This window comes from Gorilla gorilla, chromosome 5, assembly GCF_029281585.2.
Source record: "Gorilla gorilla gorilla isolate KB3781 chromosome 5, NHGRI_mGorGor1-v2.1_pri, whole genome shotgun sequence".
In the NCBI taxonomy this organism is placed as follows: domain Eukaryota; kingdom Metazoa; phylum Chordata; class Mammalia; order Primates; family Hominidae; genus Gorilla; species Gorilla gorilla.
In genome coordinates this window covers 29,772,482-29,797,927 of record NC_073229.2, presented here as the reverse complement: position 1 = coordinate 29,797,927, position 25,446 = coordinate 29,772,482, and the positions used below count along the sequence as shown (strand labels likewise).

Here is a 25,446-nt window from a genome sequence, read left to right as displayed (position 1 = left end):
ACAACAAACCATACATCCAAAAAGCCTAAATAACCCATAACTAGGATGATTAAGAATAGGATACGAAAGAATAAGCATAAAGAATAAAAAAAATACTGAGAAAAAGAAGAAAAGGGAGAAAAAGAATTTAGACAATATATTCAAAGTGCTGAAAACCAAAGATAAAGAGAAAATCCTGAAAGCAGCCAGAGGGTAGAAAAACATTACACACAGAGAATAAAAGATAAAAATTAAAGCAGACTTCTCAACGGAAACCATGGTGTGATATTTTTACACTACTGAAAGAAAAAAAAAATTGTCCAACCCAGAATTTCATATTGAGAAATAATTTAGCTTTCAAAAATGAAGGCCATAGCAAGATTTTTTTCAGAAAAACAAAAGCTTAGAGAATTCGTTGTCTTCAGGCCTATACTGAAATGTTAAAACTTAAATGTGGATCTATACATATAAATGAAGAGCTCTGAAAATGACAATAATAAAATTATAAAAAGAACTTTAAGAATTTTATCACTTCAAAATTTCACCAGTTTAAAAGATAATACAGTGTAAAGTTGTACTGTCCAATGTGGCAGCATGGCGGGTGAAATAATGGCCCTGTAAAATGGCCACACCCCAACCTCTGGAACCTGTAAATGTTTCTGAATGTGGCAAAGGGGACACTGCAAATGTGATAAGGTTACGTATTTTGAGATGGGGAGATTATCCTCGGTTATTGCAGGACTCTTTCAAATTTAATTACACAATCCCATAACAATGGAGAATCTCTTCTGGCTGAAGTCAGAGGTATTGAACAACTGAAGAGGCAGGAAAGAGACAGGAAATGAGACCTGACCTGCCATTGCTGGCTTTCAAGATGGAGAAAGAGAGCTCCCGTCCAAAGAACATGGTAGCCTCTAAAAGCTGGGAATGGACTTCAGCTGACAGCTCACAAGAACATGATGACTACAGCTACAGGACTAAATTCTGCCAGTAACCTGAATAAGCAGGAAAACAGAATTTCCCCTGGAGCCTCCAGAAGACAGACCTGCTGACATCATCATTATAGCCAGGTCCTGTGTCAGGCTTCTGACCTACAGAACCACAAGACAGTAAGTACTGTGTCAACTGCTAAGTTTGTAGCAATTTGTTACGCAGCAAAAGAAAATGAATACAGGTATACCTTGTTTTGTTGAGCTTCATAGATACTGTGCTTTTTACATTAAGGGTTTGTGGCAACTCTGCATGGAGCAAGTCTGTCTTGGCACCATTTCTCCAAACATATGCACTCACTTCTGGTGTGTGACACATTTTTTCTAATTCTTGCAATATTTCAAACTTTTGCATTATTATTATATCTGTCATGGTGATCTTTGATCAGTGATCTTTGTTTTTACTGTTGTAATTGTTTTGGGGCTGCATTAATTGTGCCCATGTAACACAGTGAACTTAATAAATGTTGTGTGTGTGTTCTCACTGCTCCATCAACCAGCCATTCCCCAGTCTCTCTGCCTCTCCTTGGACCTGCCTATTACCCAAGACACAACAATGTTAAAATTATGCCAGTTAATAAGCCTACAAGGGCCTCTAAGTGTTCAAGTGAAAGGAAGAGTTGCATGTCTCTAGCTTTAAGCCAAAAGCTAGAAATGATTAAGCTTACTGAAGAAGGCATGTTGAAAGCTGAGATAGGCTGAAGGCTAGGATGCTTGTGCCAGCCAGTAAGCCAAGTTGTGAATGCAAAGGCAAAGTTATTGAAGGAAATTAAAAGTGCTACTCCAGGAAACACCTGAACGACAAAAAAGCACAACAGTCTTATTGCTGATATGAAGAAAATTTTAGTGGTTTGGACAGAAGATGAAACCAGCCACAACATCCCTTAAGCCAAAGCCTAATCCAGAGAAAAGCCCTAACTCTCTTCAATGCTATGAAGGCTGAAACAAGTGAGGAAGCTGCAGAAGAAAGGCTGACAGTTAGCAGAGGTTGGCTTAAGAGATTTAAGGAAAGAGGCCATCTCCATGACATAAAAGGGCAAGGTGAAGCAGCAGGTGTTAATGTAGAAGCTGCAGCAAGTTATCCAGAAGATTTTGCTAAGATAACTGAGGAAGGTGGCTACAGAAAACAACAGATTTTCTATGTAGATAAACCAGCCTTCTATTGGAAGAAGATGCCATCCAGGGCTTTCATACTAGAGAGAAGTCAATGCCTGGCTTCAAAGCTTCAAAGGACAGGCTGACTCTCTTGCTAAGGGCTAATACAGCTGGTGGCTTTAAGTTGAAGCAAATGCTCATCTACTATTCTGAAAATCCATAAGACCCTTAAGAATCATGCTAAATCTACTCTGCCTGTGCTGCACAGATGGAACAACAAAGCATGGATGACAGCACATCTGTTTATAGCATGGTTTACTGAATATTTTAAGCCCAATATTGAGAGTGACTACTCAGAAAAAATAGATTTCTTTTAAAATATCACTCATTGATAATAAACCTTGTCATTCAAGAGCTCTGATGGAGATGTATAAGAAGATGAATGTTGTTTTCATGCCTGGTAATACAATGTCCATTTTTCAGCCCACGGATCAAAGAGTAATTTTTACTTTCAAGGCTTACTATTTAAGAAATTCATTTCATAAGGTGATAGCTGTCATAGACAGTGATTCCTCTGATGGAGCTGGGCAAAGCAAATGGAAAGCCTTCTTGAAAGGATTCACTATTCTAAATGCCATTAAAAGCATTCATGATTGATGAGAGGAGGTCAAAATGGCAACATTAACAGGAGTTTGGAAGAAGCAGATTCCAGTCCTCAAGGATGACTTTGAGGGATTCAAGACTTCAGTGGAGGAAGTCCCCGCAGATGTGGTGGAAACAGCAAGAGAAGCAGAACTAAAGTGGAGCTTGAAGATGTGACTGAATTGCTGCAATCTCACGATAAGGCTTGAATGGATAAGGAGATGCTTCTATGGATGAGCAAAGAAAGTGGTTTCTTGAGATGAAATCTATTTCTGGTGAAGATGCTGTAAACGCTGCTGAAGTGACAACAAAGGATTTAGAGTACTACATAAACACAATTGATAAAGCAGTGGCAGACTTTGAGAGGACTGACTCCAGTTTTGAAAGAAGTTTTACTCTGGGTGAAATGCTATCAAACACCATCCTATGCTACAGAGAAATCTTTCATGAAAGTAAAAGTCAAGGTGGCAAACTTCACTGCTTTAAGAAACGGCGGCCTGGCCCTGTGGCTCACGCCTGTAATCCCAGCACTTTGGGAGGCCGAAGCGGGCGGATCACGAGGTCAGGAGATTGAGACCATCCTGGCTAACATGGTGAAATCCCGTCTCTACTAATAAAAAATTTAAAAAAATTTAAAAAAATTAGCCGGGCGTGGTGGCAGGTGCCTGTAGTCCCAGGTACTCGGGAGGCTGAGGCAGGAGAATGGCGTGAACCTGGGAGGCGGAGCTTGCAGTGAGCCAAGATCGCGCCGCTGCACTCCAGCCTGGGCGACAGAGCGAGAGTCTGTCTCAAAAAAAAGTAAAAATAAAAATAAAAAATAAAAAGAAATGGCAATGAGAGGTGACAGCGTGCTGGCAGTCCTGAGAACCCTCGCTCCCTCTCGGTGCCTCCTCTGCCGGGGCTCCCACTTTGGCGGCACCTGAGGAGCCCTTCAGCCCACCGCTGCACTGTGGGAGCCCCTTTCTGGGCTGGCCAAGGCCAGAGCCGGCTCCCTCAGCTTGCAGGGAGGTGTGGAGGGAGAGGCGCGAGCCGGAACCGGGGGTGCGCGTGGCGCTTGCGGGCCAGCTGGAGCTCCGGGTGGGCGTGGGCTTGGCGGGCCCCGCACTCGGAGCAGCCGGCCGGCCCTGCTGGCCCCAGGCAATGAGGGGCTTAGCACCCAGGCCAGCGGCTGCAGAGGGTGTACTGGGTCCCCCAGCAGTGCCAGCCCACCAGCGCTGCGCTCGATTTCTCGCCGGGCATTAGCTGCCTTCCTGCGGGGCAGGGCTCGGGACCTGCAGCCCGCCATGCCTGAGCCTCCCACCCCCTCCGTGGGCTCCTGTGCAGCCCAAGCCTCCCCGATGAGCGCCGCCCCCTGCTCCATGGCGCCCAGTCCCATTGACCACCAAAGGGCTGAAGAGCGCGGGCGCAGTGCACGGGACTGGCAGGCAGCTCCACCTGCAGTCCTGGTGCAGGATCTACTGGGTGAAGCCAGCTGGGCTCCTGAGTCTGGTGGGGACGTGGAGAACCTTTATGTCTAGCTCAGGGATTGTAAATACACCAGTTGGCACTCTGTATCTAGCTCAAGGTTTGTAAACACACCAATCAGCACCCTGTGTCTAGCTCAGGGTTTGTGAAGGCAACAATCGACACTCTGTATCTAGCTACTCTGGTGGGGCCTTGGAGAAACTTTATGTCTAGCTCAGGGATTGTAAATATACCAATAGGCACTCTTTATCTAGCCCAAGGTTTGTAAACACACCAATGAGCACCCTGTGTCTAGCTCAGGGTTTGTGAATGCACCAATTGACACTCTGTATCTAGCTACTCTGGTGGGGCCTTCGAGAACCTTTGTGTCCACACTCTGTATCTAGCTAATCTGGTGGGGACGTGGAGAACCTTTGTGTCTAGCTCAGCAATTGTAAACGCACCAATCAGCGCCCTGTCAAAACACACCCCTCGGCTCTACCAATCAGCAGGATGTGGGTGGGGCCAGATAAGAGAATAAAAGCAGGCTGCCCGAGCCAGCAGTGGCAACCCGCTCGGGTCCCCTTCCACACTGTGGAAGCTTTGTTCTTTCACTCTTTGCAACAAATCCTGCTGCTGCTCACTCTTGGGTCCACACTACCTTTATGAGCTGTAACACTCACCACGAAGGTCTGCAGCTTCACTCCTGAGCCAGCGAGACCACGAACCCACCAGAAGGCAGAAACTCCGAACACATCCGAACATCAGAAGGAACAAACTGTGGACACGCGCCTTTAAGAACTGTAACACTCACCGCGAGGGTCCGCAGCTTCATTCTTGAAGTCAGTGAGACCAAGAACCCACCAGTTCCGGACACAGCAACAGCCACCCAACCTTTAGCCACCACTACCCTGATCAGTCAGCAGCAATCTGCATCGAGGCAAGACCCTCTACCAGCAAAAAGATTATGACTGGATAAAGACTCAGATGATCATTCACATTTTTGGCAATATTTTTTAAATTAAGGTATTCTCATTGTTTTATTAGACACAATGCTATGAAAGCCAATGCTCACCTGCACTTACACGGATTACAGTATAATGTAAACATAACTTTGATATGCACTGGGAAATAAAAAAAATTCACGTAACCTGCTTTATTGCAGTATTTGCTTTACTGCAGTGGTCTAGAACTAAACCCATGGCATCTCTAGGGTATGCATATTCAAGGAGCACTAGGTACAGTGCCTATTGGCTATTTAAATTTTAAAACAAAGTATGCAGTTCAAAAAAGTTAAGAAGACATAGAAAGTATGTTCTCTGAACACAAAAAAATTAAACTAGAAATAGCAGAAAGATACCTGAAAAACCTCCAAATATTTAGAAAGTTATCAATACAATTCTGAACAGCCCAGGGGTCAAACAGAAAGTCACAAGAGAAATTAGAAAAATCAAAATAAAACTAGCAAACTAAGAAAATACGATAAAGAATATCCCTCATGCCAATGATACGCAATACTCAAAGCCAGATCCTAGAAAAATCTCCTTCTGAGGTCTGGGATAATAAGAGGATTCCTGCAATAGCCACTTATTTTTAATCACTTCTGTAGACTGTTCAACTAACACAATGAAAGAATAAAAATCAATGAAATATAAATGATGGTAAGAAGGAAAATAGCATTATTTCCTGATAATAAAATGGTCTCCTAGAGAACCCATAAGAAATCACTGACAATCTATTATACCTAACAGAAGAGTTCAGTACAGAAACACACAAATATCAGTCTTTTTCCTTATGCCATAAATGATTAGTTAGAAAATACAATGGAAAATATTCTTCGACTAATATTAATAAAAATATTAAAATGCCATGAAATAATTTCGCACAGAAAATTTTAAAGTTTTCAATATGAGTTTTTGTTTAAAAGTGGCTTACATAATAAAGAAACACACCATCCCCCTGGGAAAAAAATCATATTTTGAATACGTCAATTTGCAAATATCCAAGTTTTATAAAATTTCAAACAATAAAAAATTTTACTCTTTTAAGAAATGTAACATGCCTCCAATCTCCATTTGAGAAAATAATCACTCTAAATTGAACAATAAAATGCTGAAAGAAAATTATGTAAAGACAGCTTCATGGAAAAGATATTAAATGGTTAAGACAATATTTTCTCAAGATCAGATCAATGGATAAACCAAAAATACATAAAAAGGCCCTATCATATATATGTATATATGTGTATATATATATATATGTGTGTGTATATATGTATATATGTGTATATATATATGTATATATGTACTTAGTAAATGAAAAAGGTGCCATATTTCAAAATTTTTGGGAAAAGAGATTCAAGTCTCATACACTGGATGATAAAGTAGAAGCAGATCTTAAGCAAACAGCATGTACCAAAATAAGTTCAATAATTCAATGTAAGAAATAAAACCACAAAAAGAACAAGAAAATAGGAATAAATATTTAGCTCACCTTGGGCTGGGATTACACTTTCTAAGCAAAAAAGCAAGCAAAGCAATTTGAATACATAAAAACTAAGGAGTGTGTCTGTGTGAGAGCGTGTGTGTATGTAATTTTCATTTTAAAAAGCAAGTGAGAAACTGAGAAAGTATCTGCAACATGTAAGGCAAGGGTTAATATGATAATGTATAAAGAACTTTTATAAGGGACTTATAGTAATTAAGAATTAAGTAATTAAGTAATTCAGATGATCCTCCTCTCAGGACAACAGATTACCTAGACAAAATATAAACATGATCACCTTGAAGGCAATTAAGCAATAAAAAGATAGTGAAAAGTTACTGAGCCAAGATCCTGGAGAGGATAAAAGTCCAAACAGGGGAGATCAGTATCTAGGGCTCCTTTTGATTAGGGAGGGTTTGTCTATTCAAAAGAGCAGCTAAAAGGCTGGGCAGTTCTGACAATCTAAAGGAGCTATAAAGGTACAAATGACAGAATCCAGGGCATGCCATGCATGGAGTCCGCATTAAAACCTGCATGTTTTCAGCTGAGAACCTAAAGGGCTTCATTCTAGGAATAAGGGAAAACTGCACAAAGATCAAGCTTCACATAAACTGCAATTCACTTTCAATGGCCCCAAAACTCTCACACTCCAAAACTCAATTAAGATGAATCTTAGATTGTCAGTTCTCCTAGAAGCCTGGCAGAAGAAAACTGAAATCTTCTTTGAAGGAAGATATTGTCAACTTAGGCTTAAAACATTTCTATAATTTTTAAAATAAAATGTCCATCATATATTCAAAGATAACCAGGCATCTGAGAAAAGAATTCAACATGAAAGAACCAACATTATAAACAGATTTACAGGGGTCCAATATATTGGAATGAATACACAAAGACTTTAAAATAAATGTGCTTACTTAAGGACAAGAATACTGAAAATTTCAGAAAACTGGAAGTATAAAGAGACACAGCATATTTGAAAAGCCAAATATAAATTATAGAATTGAAAAAAATACCATAATAGAACTAAGATAGATTTAAATTTAGATTAGAACAACTGAAAAAGACAGTTGCTAGGTGCAGTGGCTCACAGAGGTTGCCACTCCCAGCTACTCAGGAGGTTGAGGCAGGAAGATTGCTTGAGGCCAGAAGTTCAAGACCAGGCTGAAGAATATAGCAAGACTTTGTCTCTAAAACAAGAACAAAAACCAAAACCAAAACAAAAAATAAATATAATCTGGGTGCAGTGGTGCATGCCTTTAGTTCCAGCTACCTGGGAGGCTGAGGCAAGAGGATTGCTTGAGCCCAGGTGGTTGAGGCTATAGTGAGCTATAGTGAGCCTGGATGACTGAGCAAGACCCTGTCTCAGAAAAAAAAAAAAAAAAGGAAAGAAAAAGAGAGAGAGAGAGAGAAACGAAGAGAGAGAGAGAAAGAGAGAGAGAGAGAATAAGTCAGATGAAAACAACACAGAATAAAGTATTAGAAGACCAAAGGATACAATATCCAGAAAGTAACAAAACAAAGAAGGTGGAAAGATACACAATGAGGCAGAAGCAATATGTAAGGAGATAAAGTCTAAAAATTGTTAAAAATGAATGAAATGCATGAATCTACAGATTCAAGAGCACTCTAAACCACAAGCAAGACAAATATAGAGAAATCATACCTGTACACATCACTTTGAAACTATGAAAGTCAAAGACAAGGCCCAAAATCTTAAAAATAATTTTAAAAATTACTAGTAATTTTTAAAAGCCAGATTACCTTCAAAGAAGCAATAGTGTGACACCTCTACACCAACAATGTACTCAGGAAAATAAAATGCCAGGCTAGATTTCTATGCTTCCAAACCCAGCAAGAATATTTTCCAACAATGAAAGTGAAATAGACCTTTTCTAATAAATGACACTTGAAAGAATTTGCCACAACAAACTTGCACAAATGGAAAACTAAAAGAAACTCTTTAAAATTATGAGAATATTGTATTCTATTTTAACTTAGACAACCTGAATAACACATAAAATTTAACTTATATTATAAATAAAATTAGCCCAAGAAAGCAAAAACTTTAACAGGTCTCTGAGGAAGAAAATAAGAATACACTATTGAAGACCTACACAATACTCTTCTCCTTCCCTCAAAAACACTCAAAACTTTCAAGTAACGTATATTAAATTTTCCAGAATATTAAATATAATAACAGCTGCCTAATACAGTTAAGTCCAGATAGATAAAAAAAAAAAAATAGTAAGTCTCCATGTGTGGCACAGCCATTCATGCAGTTGTCTAAACTAGAAACTATCCTGGAATCTTGCATCCAGTTACCACTTCCGCTCACTTTTTCTCAAATCATCACTGTTCACATATGTCCTCTGGTGAACTCTGAAGACAGGGAAGCCAAGGTCTAGGTTCTGGCTCTGCTGCTTCAGCTATGTGACCTTGGGTAAGTTCTATTATTGAGCCTTCATTATCTGCAAAACACAGATAATGGCACCTCATGGGGTTGTGAGAATTATTTGAGATAATGCATGTAGACAGCTTGGCATTGTGCCCAGAACTTCAATTTTAGTTCATTATTATTGCTTCTGTTGATATTATTATTATTATCATTATTACATAATCAACACCATTGCTGGTTGCAATTGCAATACTAGGACAAAATGGCTACACCACTATTTCAGCATGTATATTTCTATCATACTACAGGGCCGGGATTAACACTGGTATTTTAGCTTCAGTGAAACTAAATGTTTAATACCCTTCTCATAAAAAAACTCATAAACATATATTTTATTTGATGTTTTAAAATAACTTTCTTTAAAAAGCTATTATTCTAATTATTAAAATACAAAATATTTAAAGTAGACTGAACACTATTAAAATAAAACAAACAAAAAAACAAAATCATTTTATAAGTATGTACTTATGAATTGACAACATAACAACACTGGGTCACAAGTGTATTTCTGTACTAAAAGTTTCAGCTTTTAACATGCTCTGACTCTACCTTAAGAAAATGAGATCAAATGTTATTTCTGTATCTTCAAATAATCCGCTTCTTGCTTGATATTTACGAAGATGCTTTTTACTTTGAGGTTTTTCTTGGAGGAATTGTAGTTGTACATCAAGCTGTATTTTTGTTTCAAAGAAAACATTTCCAGAGGCACTTATCTTTGCTAGTTTCCTCATGTAGAGGAATTCAAATGCAGAATTACCTGTTATCAGTATGACAGCAATGTTCCTAGTCTACTTGTCTGGAAAGCCTTGGTGTCATTTGTACAACAGAAGTTCTGCTTTGCTGACTGACATTTCTCCTCCTCTTAGGGACAATGTGGGACTGGAAGAATTTTTTCACATCAGTACATTTTTCTGTTACTGATTTCTAATTTCATTCCACGGCAGTTGGAGCAAACTATATTATTTCAATTCTTTTTGATTTAATGATCAACTGCTTTATGGCCTAGGTGATGGTCTATCCTGAAGAATATTCCATGTATACTGGAGAATAATGTGTATTCTGTTGTTCTTGGGTGGAGTATTTAGGTCTACTTGGCTTACAGTGTTGGTAGTCAAGCCTTCTATTTCCTTGCTGACCTTCTGTCTAGAAGATTCCATCCATTATTAACAGTGGGGTAATGAAGTCTCCAACTGTTATTGTTGAATTGTCTATTTCTCCCTTCATTTTTATCAGTTTTTGCTTCATGTCTTTTAAGGCTCTATTATCAGGTGGATACATGTTTATAACTGTTATACCTTCCTGATGGATTGACACTTTCATCATTAGAAAATGTCCCTCTTTACCTCTAGTAACATTTTTTATTTTGAAGTCCCTTTTGATATTAACATAGCCACTCCAGCTTTCTTATGCTTATTATTTGCATGATACATCTTTTCCTATCCTTTCACTTCCAATATATTTGTGTCTTGGATCTAAAGTGAGTGCCAGTGCAGACAGTGTATAGTCAGATCTTGTTTCTTTAATCTGGTCTGACAATCTATGCCTTTTGATTGGACTGTTTAATCCATTCATATTATTGATATTATTGACATAGCTGAATTTGTGCCTGCAATTTAACTTTTTTTTTCTGTATGTCTTGTGTCTTTTTTTGTTCCTCTACTTCTCCTTTAATGTTTTCTTTTACATTAAGTGAATATTTTCAAATGTAATATTTAATTTCTTTAATAATTTTTTCACTTATAGAGATTTTTGATTATTTCCTTTGTAGTAGCTCTAGGACTTACCTCACATCTTCAGAGTCTTAGATTTATATTAACTTAATTCCAGTGAGATGTATATTAACTTAATTCCAGTGAGATGTGGCAACATTATGCCTATATAGCTCTATTTTCCTTTTTCCTCCTTTTGTTATATACATATTGTATTTATACATGTTATATACATATTGTATTTATAAATGTTACAGTTCAAAAATACACTGTTATCATTACTTAACTATGTCTTTTAAACACTCCACTAAGAGAAGAAAACCAAGTATATACTCAGAGTATTTGTTATATTAACCTTCTTATTTGCCTTTTCAATAAGCACTTTGCCTGACTCCTGACAAGTACTTCATAAAAAGTGGTAAGAACAATTTTGTAACTCAACACAGGTCCTCTTTGGCTATGATATAGCTGGGTTAGCACAAAAGGTAATAGAAAAGTGACAATTGATGTGAAGTGTCATGAAATAAATACATTTTCTATTTTTATAACTTGCTCTAATGTTGTATAGTATGGTTTGTACAAAAGTAGCAGAAAGCTGAAAGACAAAAATCTAAATGTTGCTAACAAGATAACTGACACTGATGAGAAAACCAAACACATACTATCTCTCATCCAAAATGCTTGGGACCAGAAGTGTTTTGGATTTCTGATGTTTTTTTCAGATTTTGGAATATTTGCATTATACTTGCCGGCTGAGCATCCCTACACTGAAAATCTGAAATCCGAAATGCTCCAATGAGCATTTCTTTTGAGCATCATATTAGTGCTCAAAAAGTTTCCAATTTTGAAGCATTTTAGATTTCAGATTTTCAGATTAGGGATACTCACCCTGTATTCTACTGTTATTTTTACAGGTTTAAGAAAATCACTTAGCAGAAGGTTGATTCAGCCTTCGACTAAAACACTAGGTTTACAGAATAATAGTTACATTTCTCTGCCCTGAGTCTTTCAAATTTATATCCTCTTGCTCCACTTTCATGAGAAAGATTCCAAAGACTTCAGTGATTTTTCTAAGAAAGTTCTAGGATCTCTAAACTTAGGATTAGTGTCCAGTCAGTGTCATGTCTGTCTCTTACTGTATACAGTAGTTGAATCCACAAGAATATAGTATGATAACGATTTCTCCAAGCAATGTGTGCTGTGGACCACTCCACTACTAAACAAATATTCAGGAATTTTGCAAGCCGCAACCATTCGGTAGGTTGAAATCATCCATGGTGGGGAGTATTTTTACCACTTTGAAAAATGCTATAAATTGTTAACTCCCTCCCCAACCAACCCCTCTAAGCCTGCCCCAGCTAGCAGCTAGTTTACTAGCACTCCAACTGACCCCACATCAGCAAGAAAAGGTTAAATCCAGGGCAATACTGTCTATTACCAGAACAGGGAAATGTGAACTCCCCTTGATTAACATTTCTACCACCAGGACGTTTGAGTTGTAGTGTTAACACCAGAAATCTGGAATCCTCAGTTCTTCACACTATCACAACCTCCCACCAGGTTTACAAAGATGTTATGATATCACAAAATAACTACACTGAGAGTAGTCTGAGTCTTCCTGATTCAATGAAGTCATAAGAAAGGATTCATTTGGAGCTGTTAAAGAAGGAAGCTTTTATTTTTGTGACAATGACACACACAAACTATTTGCACACATCACTGCATTAGATAATTTAATATGACAAAAGAAACAACTTACTTCAGAAAAGCAATCTAGATTACATATCTAACCACACTTAAGAAATCAAAGAAAGCAATAATAACGCACTGTTTACAAATCCTGCCTGTTAAGTAAAGGAATCCATCCTTTCTGACACCTCTACCATCCATCATCGATTCAATAAACATTTGTCAAATGCCTACTACATGCACTAAGAACTGTAGTAAGTGCTGTGCTATGACTGTGGGCAAAACTGTATAGGGGAAAATGTGAGGAGACCCCAGGCAGAGGTGAGAGGGTGAGGGTGTGGAGAAGTGAGTTGCATCTATGTTACCACGTTTTTTCCTCACATATAAGGGTCATGTTAAACAGTTACTAAATGGCTAACTACATGATGTGGGGTGAGCCTGCTGAAATAAACACACTCCTCCAGGCCAAAAACTCAGTGACATTTCCCTCTGGCTCCTGCTCCTTCACAGTGGGCTGGACTCCCAAAGCGTCTGCTCCTCGGGCTCCTGCAGTCCACCTCCCACCGCAGATCAGGCCATGCATGAATGTTACTACATACATTTGTTTTCATTGCGATGCTTTTAAGTCCTCTTCTTGCCCTTCCCACTCATCCACAGAATCTTATCTGCTACTTCCAACGCTTTTCTTAAATAAAATAATTTTATACCCCATTGCTTGGTGGTCAGGGAAAAATTCTAAGCTACATCCTTCAAAGTTTGATAAATTTCCTGCGTATAGCATAGCTCCACAAAATACCCTTTGCACAGTGAAGCAATAAAAGAACACCATATTGTTGGTTAAATACTTTGCTATCTCCATGCTTTGCTTTTTAATTTTTTAAATTCATTTTATAGACTTCCTCCCAGTTTGTTATCTGTCTTCAATTTATCTGCCTCCTCTCACTTTTATTTTCTACTATTTCTGCCCTCAAATTATATTCTTCAGGTTTATGCAACATGTCTGCTCTCTTCTCTGAGGAAACATGAGAAAAAGAACAAATCTCTACGTAGGCAAAATATATACAAGCTTATCTCTTTCTTTCTTTTTGGTCTCATACAGAGAATACAGTAGCAAACCTGGGGAAAAGCCTAAATAGATGAACAGCAACACATATTATCCTTATAAGTCACTCCGTGGCATTATTTATATAGAAAATACTCAGATATATGGCATGAAGTCAATTACCTAAGAAGCAAAGTGAAACAAACAAAACCTGGGTTTTTCTCCCCATACCACTCTTCCATGAATCCCCAAATGAGCCTCTAGGATAAGATTCATTTCTTTGTTTTTCACAGTCCTCAGGGATTCTGTCAAAGCAGCTCAAATCCATATGCCATTACCTTAAATACTTTATCTTTCTTCTCAAAAAATGTACCAGTGGACATAAATATGTATTTAATATAATGTAAGACAAATTTTAAAAAGCATTTTAATCCCTCTAAAATCAGGATGCATCTTCTAATCAATTATAAGAGCACTGTGTCATAACTTAATTGGCAGTGACTTTTCTCCTTGCTAAAGGATGCATAAAATCGTTGTGCATCTTGCAATCAATAGCATTTTGAAGTCAATGAAATATGCTATAAGTATGCACAAGAATGTGAGTCTTTCTATGAATCATCCTATAAAATTAAAATCAGGTTAGCTATTTAAGTCTCTAATAAATGGCTCAATAAACCATGATAAGTAACACTGTTAGGAAATACTGAGAATTTTTGCTTTCATATTTCAAAAGGAGCAATGTTTTAGGATTTTGAACTTAAACACAGTGAGGACAGATATTTGAAGACATTTATTTTACATTAATATACTACAAAATGTTTTGTTTATATCATTATGCAAATCATCTTTTATAAAGCTGGCAGTCTATCTGAAAGGCAATGATCTCTTGGGAGTTGGGATTTTCAAATTTCTCAAAATATTGGCATGGTTAACACATGATACCTTTAACTTATATAAATGACACAAATAATTAAAATACTAATTTCCCTGTAATTCAAGCTCACAGCATTCACTGTCTATTACACTAAGAGAATACTTTGTAAGACGTGAATATTTAAATTTGAAATTTTAATAGTAAAAAAAAGGAGATGACTTTCTTTTCTAAAAAATAAAAAATCTGTTGCTGTTTTCCCAAGGGAAATTTGTTAGGCACTGCTGCCAGTCTACCTCATGAATTTTTGCTCTACCAATTCAGGATTTATGATGATTTGGGTAAGAGCTGGGTTAAAGCTTGCGGGCTCCTTTAAGGTTTAGACTTTTTCTTTCCTATCTATTACTCAGGGCAAAAAAAAAAAAAAAAATGGCTGGTGCACAACAACAATTTACTAAATAAATTAATGAGAGGTACAAGGAAAAAACATAATTTTTAGGGCATTTAACATTAAGAGACTAAGATGTACAAATACTGTTATTTAAAATAAACCTCTATTAAACATGCTCACTAAAATATATTATTTCCTAATAAGAAACCCAAGGACCACGCTGGATAAAAAATAAACTAGTTAACATCAATATAATGTTAAAATAATAAAACTGCATTCCATTTAAAATACAGAATTCCATTCAGACATCTCACAAAAATACTATACTAGCCTTTCCTCTAGCCATATCCACATGAGCTTTCATTTTGTAAATTGTCAATACCCTTCTAAGGTAAGCCTATCAAGTTTTGTTTTATTGTACAAATGTTCTCCCAGTTTTAAAACATTTTCACCTTCTCTATTGACATTCTTCATTTTAATTTAATAAAATCTGTCCAACTTTTCTACTATACTACCTAAATTTCAGTATTACATGGGAAGGACTTTGTCATCCCTAATTACAAGAATATGTCCTTGTATTTTCTTAATTATACTCAGCAGAATTGTTAAGGAAGAGTGTCATTGGCAATAAAGCATGGCCTTATTAACATAAAATATTTATTCGAAATTAGCCTTCGTTTTAAAAAATGTTATGTGTGGTAATTAAAATTTTTTTTAAATGAGAGTCACCATTTTTCACCCCTTGGAAACTCATTCACATTATCTTCAAAAATATTATTATAATTTTTTTATAATATCATTGTAAAATGAATAAAAATATTCATTTTTTAATGTAGAAAAGTAGGCGAGAAACTAGCATTTTTACTGACACACCAATTAGAGTTCATGATCCAATGGAGCCACTCTCACTTCTGACTTAGTCTCATTTTCCACAGGAACCTAACTTCCCTCAAGCTTCCCCAGACAAGAGAAGCATATTTCAGGGCATAAGTCATGCCTATGTTAACAAAAATCCCACTTATCAACTGACTTTTCAGAGCAAATATGAATATCATTCAGTATTACTAGAACAGATTTCCTTACTATATTTCTTAACTCATATAAACTACCTATATATATTTAGGCCCTCTTACTCTTATATAGATGCTGATATTCACAGAAATTATTTAAAAAATAAAAATGTTCTGGGGCTGAAGTATATAATGTAAGAGTGATACCACTACTGCTGAAAAGAAATTACTGGTAATGATAGTGGCAATTGTAGGTTCTTATTGTGAGACAGAAAATAATGTTAAAAAAAAAAATCATAATGCAAGCTGACCTAAAGTCTCTACCTTTCTCTATGGCCATTGTCTGAATCCTAACTCTTTTATCCTGTATCATCGTAACATTTCTGTAGGTGACTGCTATCATAATCTCATCATTCAAAAAGGTAAGTTAGAACAGAAATAAAACTGTACCAGAAATTCAACTATAACACAGATCTTATCTAGTTATACCAGGGAATAATATCAGAATAGCACAGTCCAAGACATGGGCTTCATTTTCCTCATGTACTTTCTGGTTGCACTCCCTTGGGTTAAGTTATTTAACATTATTCAACTTCAGCTTTTTCATCATGGCAAAATGATTAATTTACTTATAAAATGCTCAATTTCTAACATAAAATCTATGAGTACTTTTATACTACATTCTCAGAAAATTTCGATTACATGGTATTCAGAAACAGAGAAGAAATAATTTTGGATATCCTAAATGGTTTTAAAAAACAATTAACAATACAATGCAATTAAGTGAGAAATTACTAAAAATAAATAAGATCCCCATCCATGTGGAGAAAAAGAAATTCCAACATGATTTGGGGTGGGGGGAGGGTCAGAGAAGAAACCAGCATAGAAAAGAATGAAACTAATAAATATAAAATTGTGTATGATACATCTAAGCAATACTTACAAGGAAATTAACAGCTTTAAGTGATTCCAATAGAGCAGAATAAAGGCTTAAAAATGAATGAGCATTCCAAGTTAAGAAATTTGAGTAACAGAACAACCCTGAAGAAAAAGACAGGAAAAGATAATAAAGAACAAAATTTAATGAAACTAAAAAGGATGAAGCAAGAAAGTATCATGAAAATCAGATGTTGGCAAAATAAAAAGAAAGTAAGACAGAAAACTGGCAACACTAATCAAGAAAGCGAGGAGAGGCACAAATCAATGATAGAAGCGATAAAAAACAGACATAACTACACACCCAGCAGAAATGAAAGAGAGTAAGAAAATACTACGACTGATTTTTGCCAACAGATGTGACTGTTTAGATAAGATGGATAAATTATAAGAAAAATACAACTTCCTAAAACTGAAGAGAAAATAGAATGTTTGGATAATCCCTTATTGTTAAGTACACTTGGGAGTTAAAAGTCTACCCTGCAGTCCCTCCCAAAAGTCAAAATATGTTGTAAGACTTGCCTACAAAGGTACAGTTCCAATATCAAACAAACAGCTCCATGCGAATCAGAAGCATATAGTCCTCAGATCATCCTATCAAACTAGCATAACCTTAAAACAAAATCAGGCACAGAAAATTATAAAACATAATAAAAATATAAACCAATGCCTTGAACATGGATTTAAAATTCTTCAATAAAATATTAACAAATCAAATCTAGCAGTGATTACGATTAAACATCATGACCAAATTGGTTTAAAGATACGTAAGTCACTTTTAAACATCAGAATGAAAGAATAAAGGACATAGTAAGATCGTCTTTACATAGAAACAAAACGTGATAAAAATAAAAATCCATTTATGATTTTTAAAAAAAATTTCAACAAATAAAAAATAGAAGATAACACCTTTAAGCAACTAAAAAATATACAGACTCTCTTCCCACAAAAAAAGATAGCAAACATTTTAATGGTGAAAAATTAGAAGCATTTTCTTTAAAATCAGGAGCAAGTCTAAGATACCAATTTTACTGGCGCCAACTGAGCAAGATAAGAAAAATAAATAAAAGAAACAATTATTTCAAAATGAAGAAACAAACTTTCATTATTCCCAGCTGATATGACAAGAAAATCTGAAAACACCAGCAGACGATTTTCATAACGAATGAGAATCCAGCCAAGTAGCTGGATATAAAAATAAATATTCAAAAATATATTGCATTTTTATTTGCCAGGAGCTAGAAAACAATTTTACAAAAGAAAAAATCATTAAAATGAGGAAAACACCAAATTCTAAGAAATAGAGCAGAAAAAAATAAAGATTCATATGGAGGAAAATGATAAGACACTAAAGAAAACACAAGTATCAGAAATATACAATCTTTTTTGAATAGGAGGCCTGAAAACTGTGAAGATGGTCAGTTTGCCCCAGATTCAATCAAACCCAAACAAAATTCCAACAAGTTTTTTAAAGACCTGATTCTAAAATTCAAATAGATGAGCAAAGGACTATAAATAGTGAAAACATTCCTGAAGGCAAATAACACAAGGAATCTGCCCTACTGTATATAGTATATACTAGTTATTGCACACTGTATATATCAAGACAATAAAGTGGTAAGTAATTAACATACTGTGATATTAAAATATGGGTAAACAAATTCACAGAACAGAATAGCTAAGAAGCAAACCCACACAAAAATGAAAAATTAATACGAAACAGTAAAAGGAAAACATACTAAATGTTTCATGGACATTTAACAATATTAGCAATGGTTACCCACTTGAGAAAAAAAAGAAACTTGAATCCTAACTTACACTACATTAAAAAACTAGGTATATTTTTTTAAAAAAACAAACTCCAGATGGGTTTTTAATCTGAAACATGGAAGTCTTTTAGAAGAAAATATAGAAAATATATATATATACTTAAGACCTTGTGGTAGAGAAGAATTTAAGACAAAAATACAAAAAAATGAATCACAGAAGCAAGAAATTAATAGGTTGACAATATTAAAATCAAGAGCTTCTATTCACTTTAGTGAATAGAAGGCACTTTAAATGAAGTAAAAGATAAATCTGAAAAATAAAGCACATAAAATGAATAAAGATAGTTATTCAAAATATATTAAGAAAAAGATAACTCAATTTTTACAAAATGGACAAATAATAATAGCAAGCATTTCAGTAAGGGGGAATACAAATGAAGACATGTTTGACATTATTAAATTAAATAAGCAGGAGGCCATTTGCCTGAGGCTGTCTCCTTACCTCGAGTTATGACCTAACAAACGGCAACCTCATTTAGTGCGCAAACACAAACCTAATTTAGAGTATTTTTTGTAAAAGATAGCTACTTTTCAGCCAATCACAGGCAGTCAACTGATCAGATCATGCCCAAATAAGGCAAATACTTCATCACACCCTACCTGAATAAGGCAGGTGCCTAGTTGCAGCCAATCAGGTGATTTCTCACTTTGCTTGCGAGTTCAGCCTATACAAGCTTGCTGCTCACACTGCTCGGCAGAGCTCTCTGAACCTCTTCTGGTTCTGAATGATGCCTGATTCATGAATCATTCTTTGTTTAAATAAAATCAGTTAAACTTTTTGTGTCTAAAGTTTTTCTTTTAACATTAGTAACCAGGGAAACAAAAATCAAAGCAGAATAAAAGAGGATTTAACATCTATCCAATTAGGAAAAAAAAGACTAAAAATACCATGTACTTGATAGTACAAAATGAATTCTTGGACACTGATAGCGGGAATGCAAAAAGTTTCCCCAAAAAAACTCTGGAAAACAATATAGCATCATTTTGTAGAGCTGAACATTCACATTCCCTATATATCTCTAGAAACTCACACATAGGCACCAGGATATAAAAATATTCATACCTGCATTGTTTATGATAGCAAACAGGTGGAAATAACTTAAATATCAACAGAAGAATGGGCCAACAATTTCATACAGTGCAATATTACAACACTGAAAAGTAACAGCTATGTGCAACGGCATGGGTGAATCTTAGGAACAACGTTAAGTGAAAAAAGCTGCAGAAGACTACGTACAATATGGTTTCATTTAAAAGTTCAAACTCAGGCACAACTAGAAAATATATTGTTTGGGGATACATACTTATATGACATAATCGTTTTTTAAAAGGACTGAAATGATGAACACAAAACTAAGGACAGTAAAACCTCTACAGAAGAGACAATGGGATGAATTGCCCATCAGCATGTGGGTGGATACAATGGTACTGGCAACATTCCCGTTCTTAAATTGGGTGTGAGAATCAAAGATTACCATGTCATTCTTATGCTTTGTAATTTAATATGCTACATATATTAATTTATATGTGTCAAACATTGTATGATAAAAATTTAAGAGTATTAAAATTAAAGCTTGAGAAAGCCATAAAGCTCTCCTAATCGATCTATTTATTTCTTCCCAGTTAATTTTATTCATATTCCATTACCACATCTGTGACAGTCACTATTTCATTTAAATCCCACTCAACAATTTTAAAAATAGTGTCAAGCACAATGTGTGTTAAGAATTAGGAGATAGCACTGTAAGGAAAAACATAATGACTTTATGGAGACTTGTGTGAATGTTGCATCCTTATCTCTATCCCTAAATTGATTAAAATCAAAATAAATCAAATTAAAGTCATCTGATTTTCATTGAAAAGAGAAAAAGAATAAAATAAGTACATTAACATAATTTAGTGCATTTCTTTATTCTATTGGTGTATGATAGGCAAAGTCAGTTTCTTTACTTCCATATGACACTAAACAGATTTAATCCTCCTTAAATTATTAAAATACAAGAGGAAATGTCTTTTTTAATCTATTAATGAGGAAGTTGCTTTTAAGAGCCTACTACTATGCTAGATACTTCTGAAAATAAATTAGTTACTTGTCCTAATAATTACAAAAAAGAGAGAAAGGGAGAAAGAGCCTCAAATAAGTTAAAGACCACAGAACCTTTAATGGAGACAAAGCCTTAGAACTACAAGCAGTGTTTAAAAATAATTTTTTTAAAAAGCAATGTGGCTAAACTCACAGGGTGAAAAAACCCAAAGTACGTCAGAAAAACAATGCAAAAGAGATCTATTGTAGATGACTTACCATAATCTAAAATGAACGTCTATATTTTTAAAGTACATTCTTTGATGGAAGAAATGAATATCCTTTAAAATAAAATAGGTATCAGCAAGAAAAGGTTTGAAAAATCTCAACACCACTGTTACTCACACTTTTCATGTTGTTAAAGAGAAACTGATATTATTTCTTACTTATATTTGAAAGGGAAAACTATTTTATTTTTAATTTCTGTATAAAAATGAAAGCCAAGCAGTAATTCTATGCAGTGAACTGCACAGAACAATGCTCACTTGGTATTCATCCTAGCTCTTAAATAAGTGTAGCCTGCCAACTGTAGCCCAATCCATTATTCTGAACCTCATTATCCAATTTCTCTTTCTAGAACCTTTGTTTCATTTCCTCCTTCCTATCAGGCATTTAGTTCACTGTTCTGAAAACTCTTGCCAAAGAAGTAACAAGGAAAAGGAAGACAGGCTCACATTTACTTTGCTACTAGAAGCAGCTCTAAACCATGACTAGATGTAAAAAAAAAAAAGGCTGGCTATAAAGAAAACTTTAAAAGTATGACCTCTTATAACCCCAGTGTCTCAAATGCCTCATGCGTTTAAGTCAGTCAACCCTTCAAAGGGACAAGGTGGCCATGGAGACATCTTTACTCTTTCTATGCTTGTTTTTCTGCAAGAATGTCATTAGAGGGTCAGATATACATGGCCCTTCCAGAGCTCCCATGGAAGGAGTGTGGGTTGAGGAGAAGGCAGACATGTGGGGTGCTACATAGTACCCCATAAATGTAAGACCAACCCCAAACCATCCTGAAGGCTTCACAGGCTGGTTTAAGGGATGGAGAACTGGGATGGCAGGAAATTATTTCCCCTACAGATACCTGCTCAGTAGTCTAACTAGATTTAAAAGCTATTTTTTGTAAAACGGCTTTCAATTGGAATCCTATTTAGCTAAATTACTCTGTCAAAATAGTCTGCTGTAATTTGAAGATACAAGGCAAAATAAATAATAAATCACGGAATACAAATGTCATAAAGAGAACTTTATTTGCCCACAATATTAAAAGCACATAATCAATTTTGCTCTTTAACAGATAGCGTTTAAACAGTATTTACCTCACTACCTGACCATCCCTACATGCTCTTCTGCATCACATCTATTTGTTTATATTACTTGGAAAGATAATCAATGTTTTCTATGGTGAAAACCAATTTTTTCCTTTCAAGTTTTTAATTTTAATACAAAATTACATCCATTGCAGCTGGTGAAATAATACAAAGGCATATAAATGAGTGGGTCATCTTCCCTTGCTCCTCTTCCCACTATTAACACATATCTGTGTATAAATCCTTTCCAACATTGTCCAATCTCACAGAAGCCTCTGTGTGTGTATGCATATATATATATACATATAAATACTTGTATACACACTTGACTTTGTTAGTTTTCACAAAAAAATAAGATATTTTACATACTACATTGCAATGTTATTTTTCTTATTTGATAAGTTATCACCATCAACTAAAGTAATTAACACTTTTTCAAAGCTGCATGATACCCCAAAATATGAGTATACTACAAATTATTCAACTATTCTTCCACTGACTGGTATTCAGGCTGTTTTAGTTGCCTTAGGTTTTTGTCGCTACAAAAAAAAAAAGAAAACTGCATCACATGAATACACACATGAACACACATGCACGGACATAGCCAACTGTGCTCCTTATATAGGTACTTTCATTGCTACAGGACAGTCTCACAAACAGGACTTTCAAAAGAGCTGCAACAACCTTTCACACTTCTACCAGTCATACATTAATACGTGGGAAACAGTTATAGAATGTGCTATGTGGCTAAAATGTTTCATGAAGCAAAGTCCACAACATTTTAAGTATCAACAAGTTCAAGGGGATTTCTAATTTTGTGATATGTCTATATTGATTTATTTCATAAGGCTACATTTATGAGGTATATGTATAGGCATCATTGCAAGAATAAAGTTTACATTCAAGCTGATTTTAATTTACCTTTTTTTGAAACTTCTGCCCCATTAAGTTCTTTTTGTGCTTCTTCAATTTTGTCTAAGAAAAACAGAGAAAAATTTATAAATGAATTTACCTTAAACAAATAAGAATACAGTAAAGCAAACATACTACTTTTAAACAGTGTCAGATACCTAGTAATAAATGTGTTGAATAAATTATGATACAGATGTGTATAAACTGTTGAAGGATATATTCCCTTTTAAATTCATAATTTTAATCATTTCTTAGTCACAAGGACTATTTCCGATTAACAAATGTTTCCATAATGCAAATAATTAGTACATTTTAGATACTGAACTACAGCTTTAAAATTCTAGTCATCTAATCAAAGTATCTAAAAATAATATTATCTTTACATACAAAGTACCTAATACGGATTTTAGAGATCTAACAAATGCCTACTAGCTTAGAAACAACCAGATTAAGCAAAGCTAAGACTTCAGACAGAAGATAGAAAAGGATGGAAAAACAGAGAGGAGGATGAGCTGAAATATGGCATGGCAGAAAGTGTCTATATCCCTTGCTGGCAGCATAGAGCTGACAGCATCTATGAAGTATGAGGACAGAGCACTGCATTCAAGAGGTACTATATACAACTCACTGCAGAACTGCTACACATGTGCACAGTTTTGTCAGACAGATGTAACCCAGGAGCAATAACTAAGAGAATTGGGAGCAGTGCCTCGCTCCTGCTGTTCTTTGACCTGGGGCTCTGGGCACAACTGGATTTTGTAAATATGTCCATGCTCTATTTCAATAATAATTAATTGAAACTTTATAAGGATATACATACTTCATGACATGGGCAGTAATCGATTCCAAATTTAACACACTGGTCTAGGTACTTATTAAAATGGCAAAAGGAACAAATTCCCAGGGTACTATTTTGTACTGAACTGAAGACAATACTGATAATTATATAACATTCTACATATCCCAAATGTGTAAGTACAATTTAAATAAACGCATCAGCTCAGAAGTTGTCTCCAATGCTGACCCTACCGCTGCTCACTGGCCATGGAAGATGTAACCTCCAATATGGTATCCTACTCCAAATAAATAAAAGGCAGACACCGCACACCATGGGCCCTTCAAACTCTGATCTACCTGCCTCTCTCCCTATCTTGCCAGAAAGGCCAAGAAATTCAGAGAACCTTCTATTTACAGATCAAACGTCTTTCAATTGCATATTGATCCAACTTGCCAAGGCAAAGTGGGAGAACAGAACAAAGGAAGCAAGCTAGTTTGAAATATAGGACGTTACATCTCAACAATAGTCAAAAATAACTAAATTTTCATCCTGATAAATGTATCGCCCACAGCAATGTCTTATTTGCTTCCTGCGAATTATCAGATCCAGAATATAATTTGAGAGTAGTACAGGCAATCTTTGGAATAAGACAATTTTTCTTATTTATAAACTTTAGTTACTGCTCGTGAAAACGGTGAGTGAAGTTGAAATAGTCCTGGAAAAAAACACACATTAAATGCAGAAACTGGATCCTCTGTTCAGTGGTAGTTTTGCTTCATAGAGAAAAATATGGAATGCTTGCATGAAATCTATATTAACACAGTGTAAGTAACAAAAGGCTAAGACCCACTTTTAAAAAACGAAATACATGAATTACCTGCAGATTTTCAAACTATAAATAATAAACAAATCACATAACATAGAGTACTTGAAAAACATGTAAAAGGACTTTTATTACCAAAGCACTAGTATTTCTATGCCAGTAATTCACCCAAACTTAAGAATCATAAATAATATATATGTATTATATATTCACAGTAGTAACAACTGTGCTTAATAGTTTATGTGCACATAATTTTGCATTATATAATAAAAACAACTTTTCTTAATAGAATCAGTTGTGGCTTAAAGCAACAAGAACTCATGATTAACAAATACTTACAGAATAGCTGTTGTTAAGTAATTGAAGTTTGGCCACTTTCTGTTTGCACTTCAACATAACAAAACTCTTACAAAAATAACTTGTTTATATCTGCTTACAAAATACCAGTCTCTGTTTTTAAAATTTTCAATTAAGTTACCTTTTTATCTTGATAATAACAGTATATAAATTTAGACTACTGATTTAGGACAGCTACTACAATAAATATAATAAGTACCTCCTCAAATGCTTCTACCTATAGCTCCAGGTCAATAGGTAAACAATCTCCAATTAGCTTGTAACAGCCATTATAAAAGCTTTTGCTTTGGGCAAGTTTTATTACAATTCCTGTTTATATTTAGTGTGTTTTTATAATTCTCCTGGTAAATATGATGTGTTTTAAAGACACTCTCCAAAATTACAAAGAAAGTAGTCATTTACTACACGCTCTTAACTGATTCATACAAGACAGTTTACTGATATGTAAAGCATTATTTATATTTTTTCACCGTGACAGAGAAAAAATATAGTTTTACGTTTCAACTAATATCCCACGTGCATACATATTATGCATACATGTAATTCCCTATTAAAAATGAAAAATCCTGCCCCTTTCTCAACTACATTAATTTCAGGGCTGCCTGCTAGACTCTAAATCTAC

At 35.3% G+C, this 25,446-nt stretch overlaps 1 protein-coding gene across 4 annotated transcripts in view; it reads right to left on the bottom strand.

The window, feature by feature from the left end:
• HIVEP1 (HIVEP zinc finger 1) overlaps window positions 1-25,446 on the bottom strand; it is a 231,128-nt gene that overhangs the window by 52,654 nt on the left and 153,028 nt on the right. For all 4 annotated transcript variants that reach the window (XM_063707336.1, XM_063707337.1, XM_063707338.1 and 1 more), the window contains one exon: window positions 22,876-22,929. In XM_063707336.1, coding sequence (XP_063563406.1) covers window positions 22,876-22,929 — 54 coding nt within the window. The remainder of the gene's footprint in view (window positions 1-22,875; window positions 22,930-25,446) is intronic.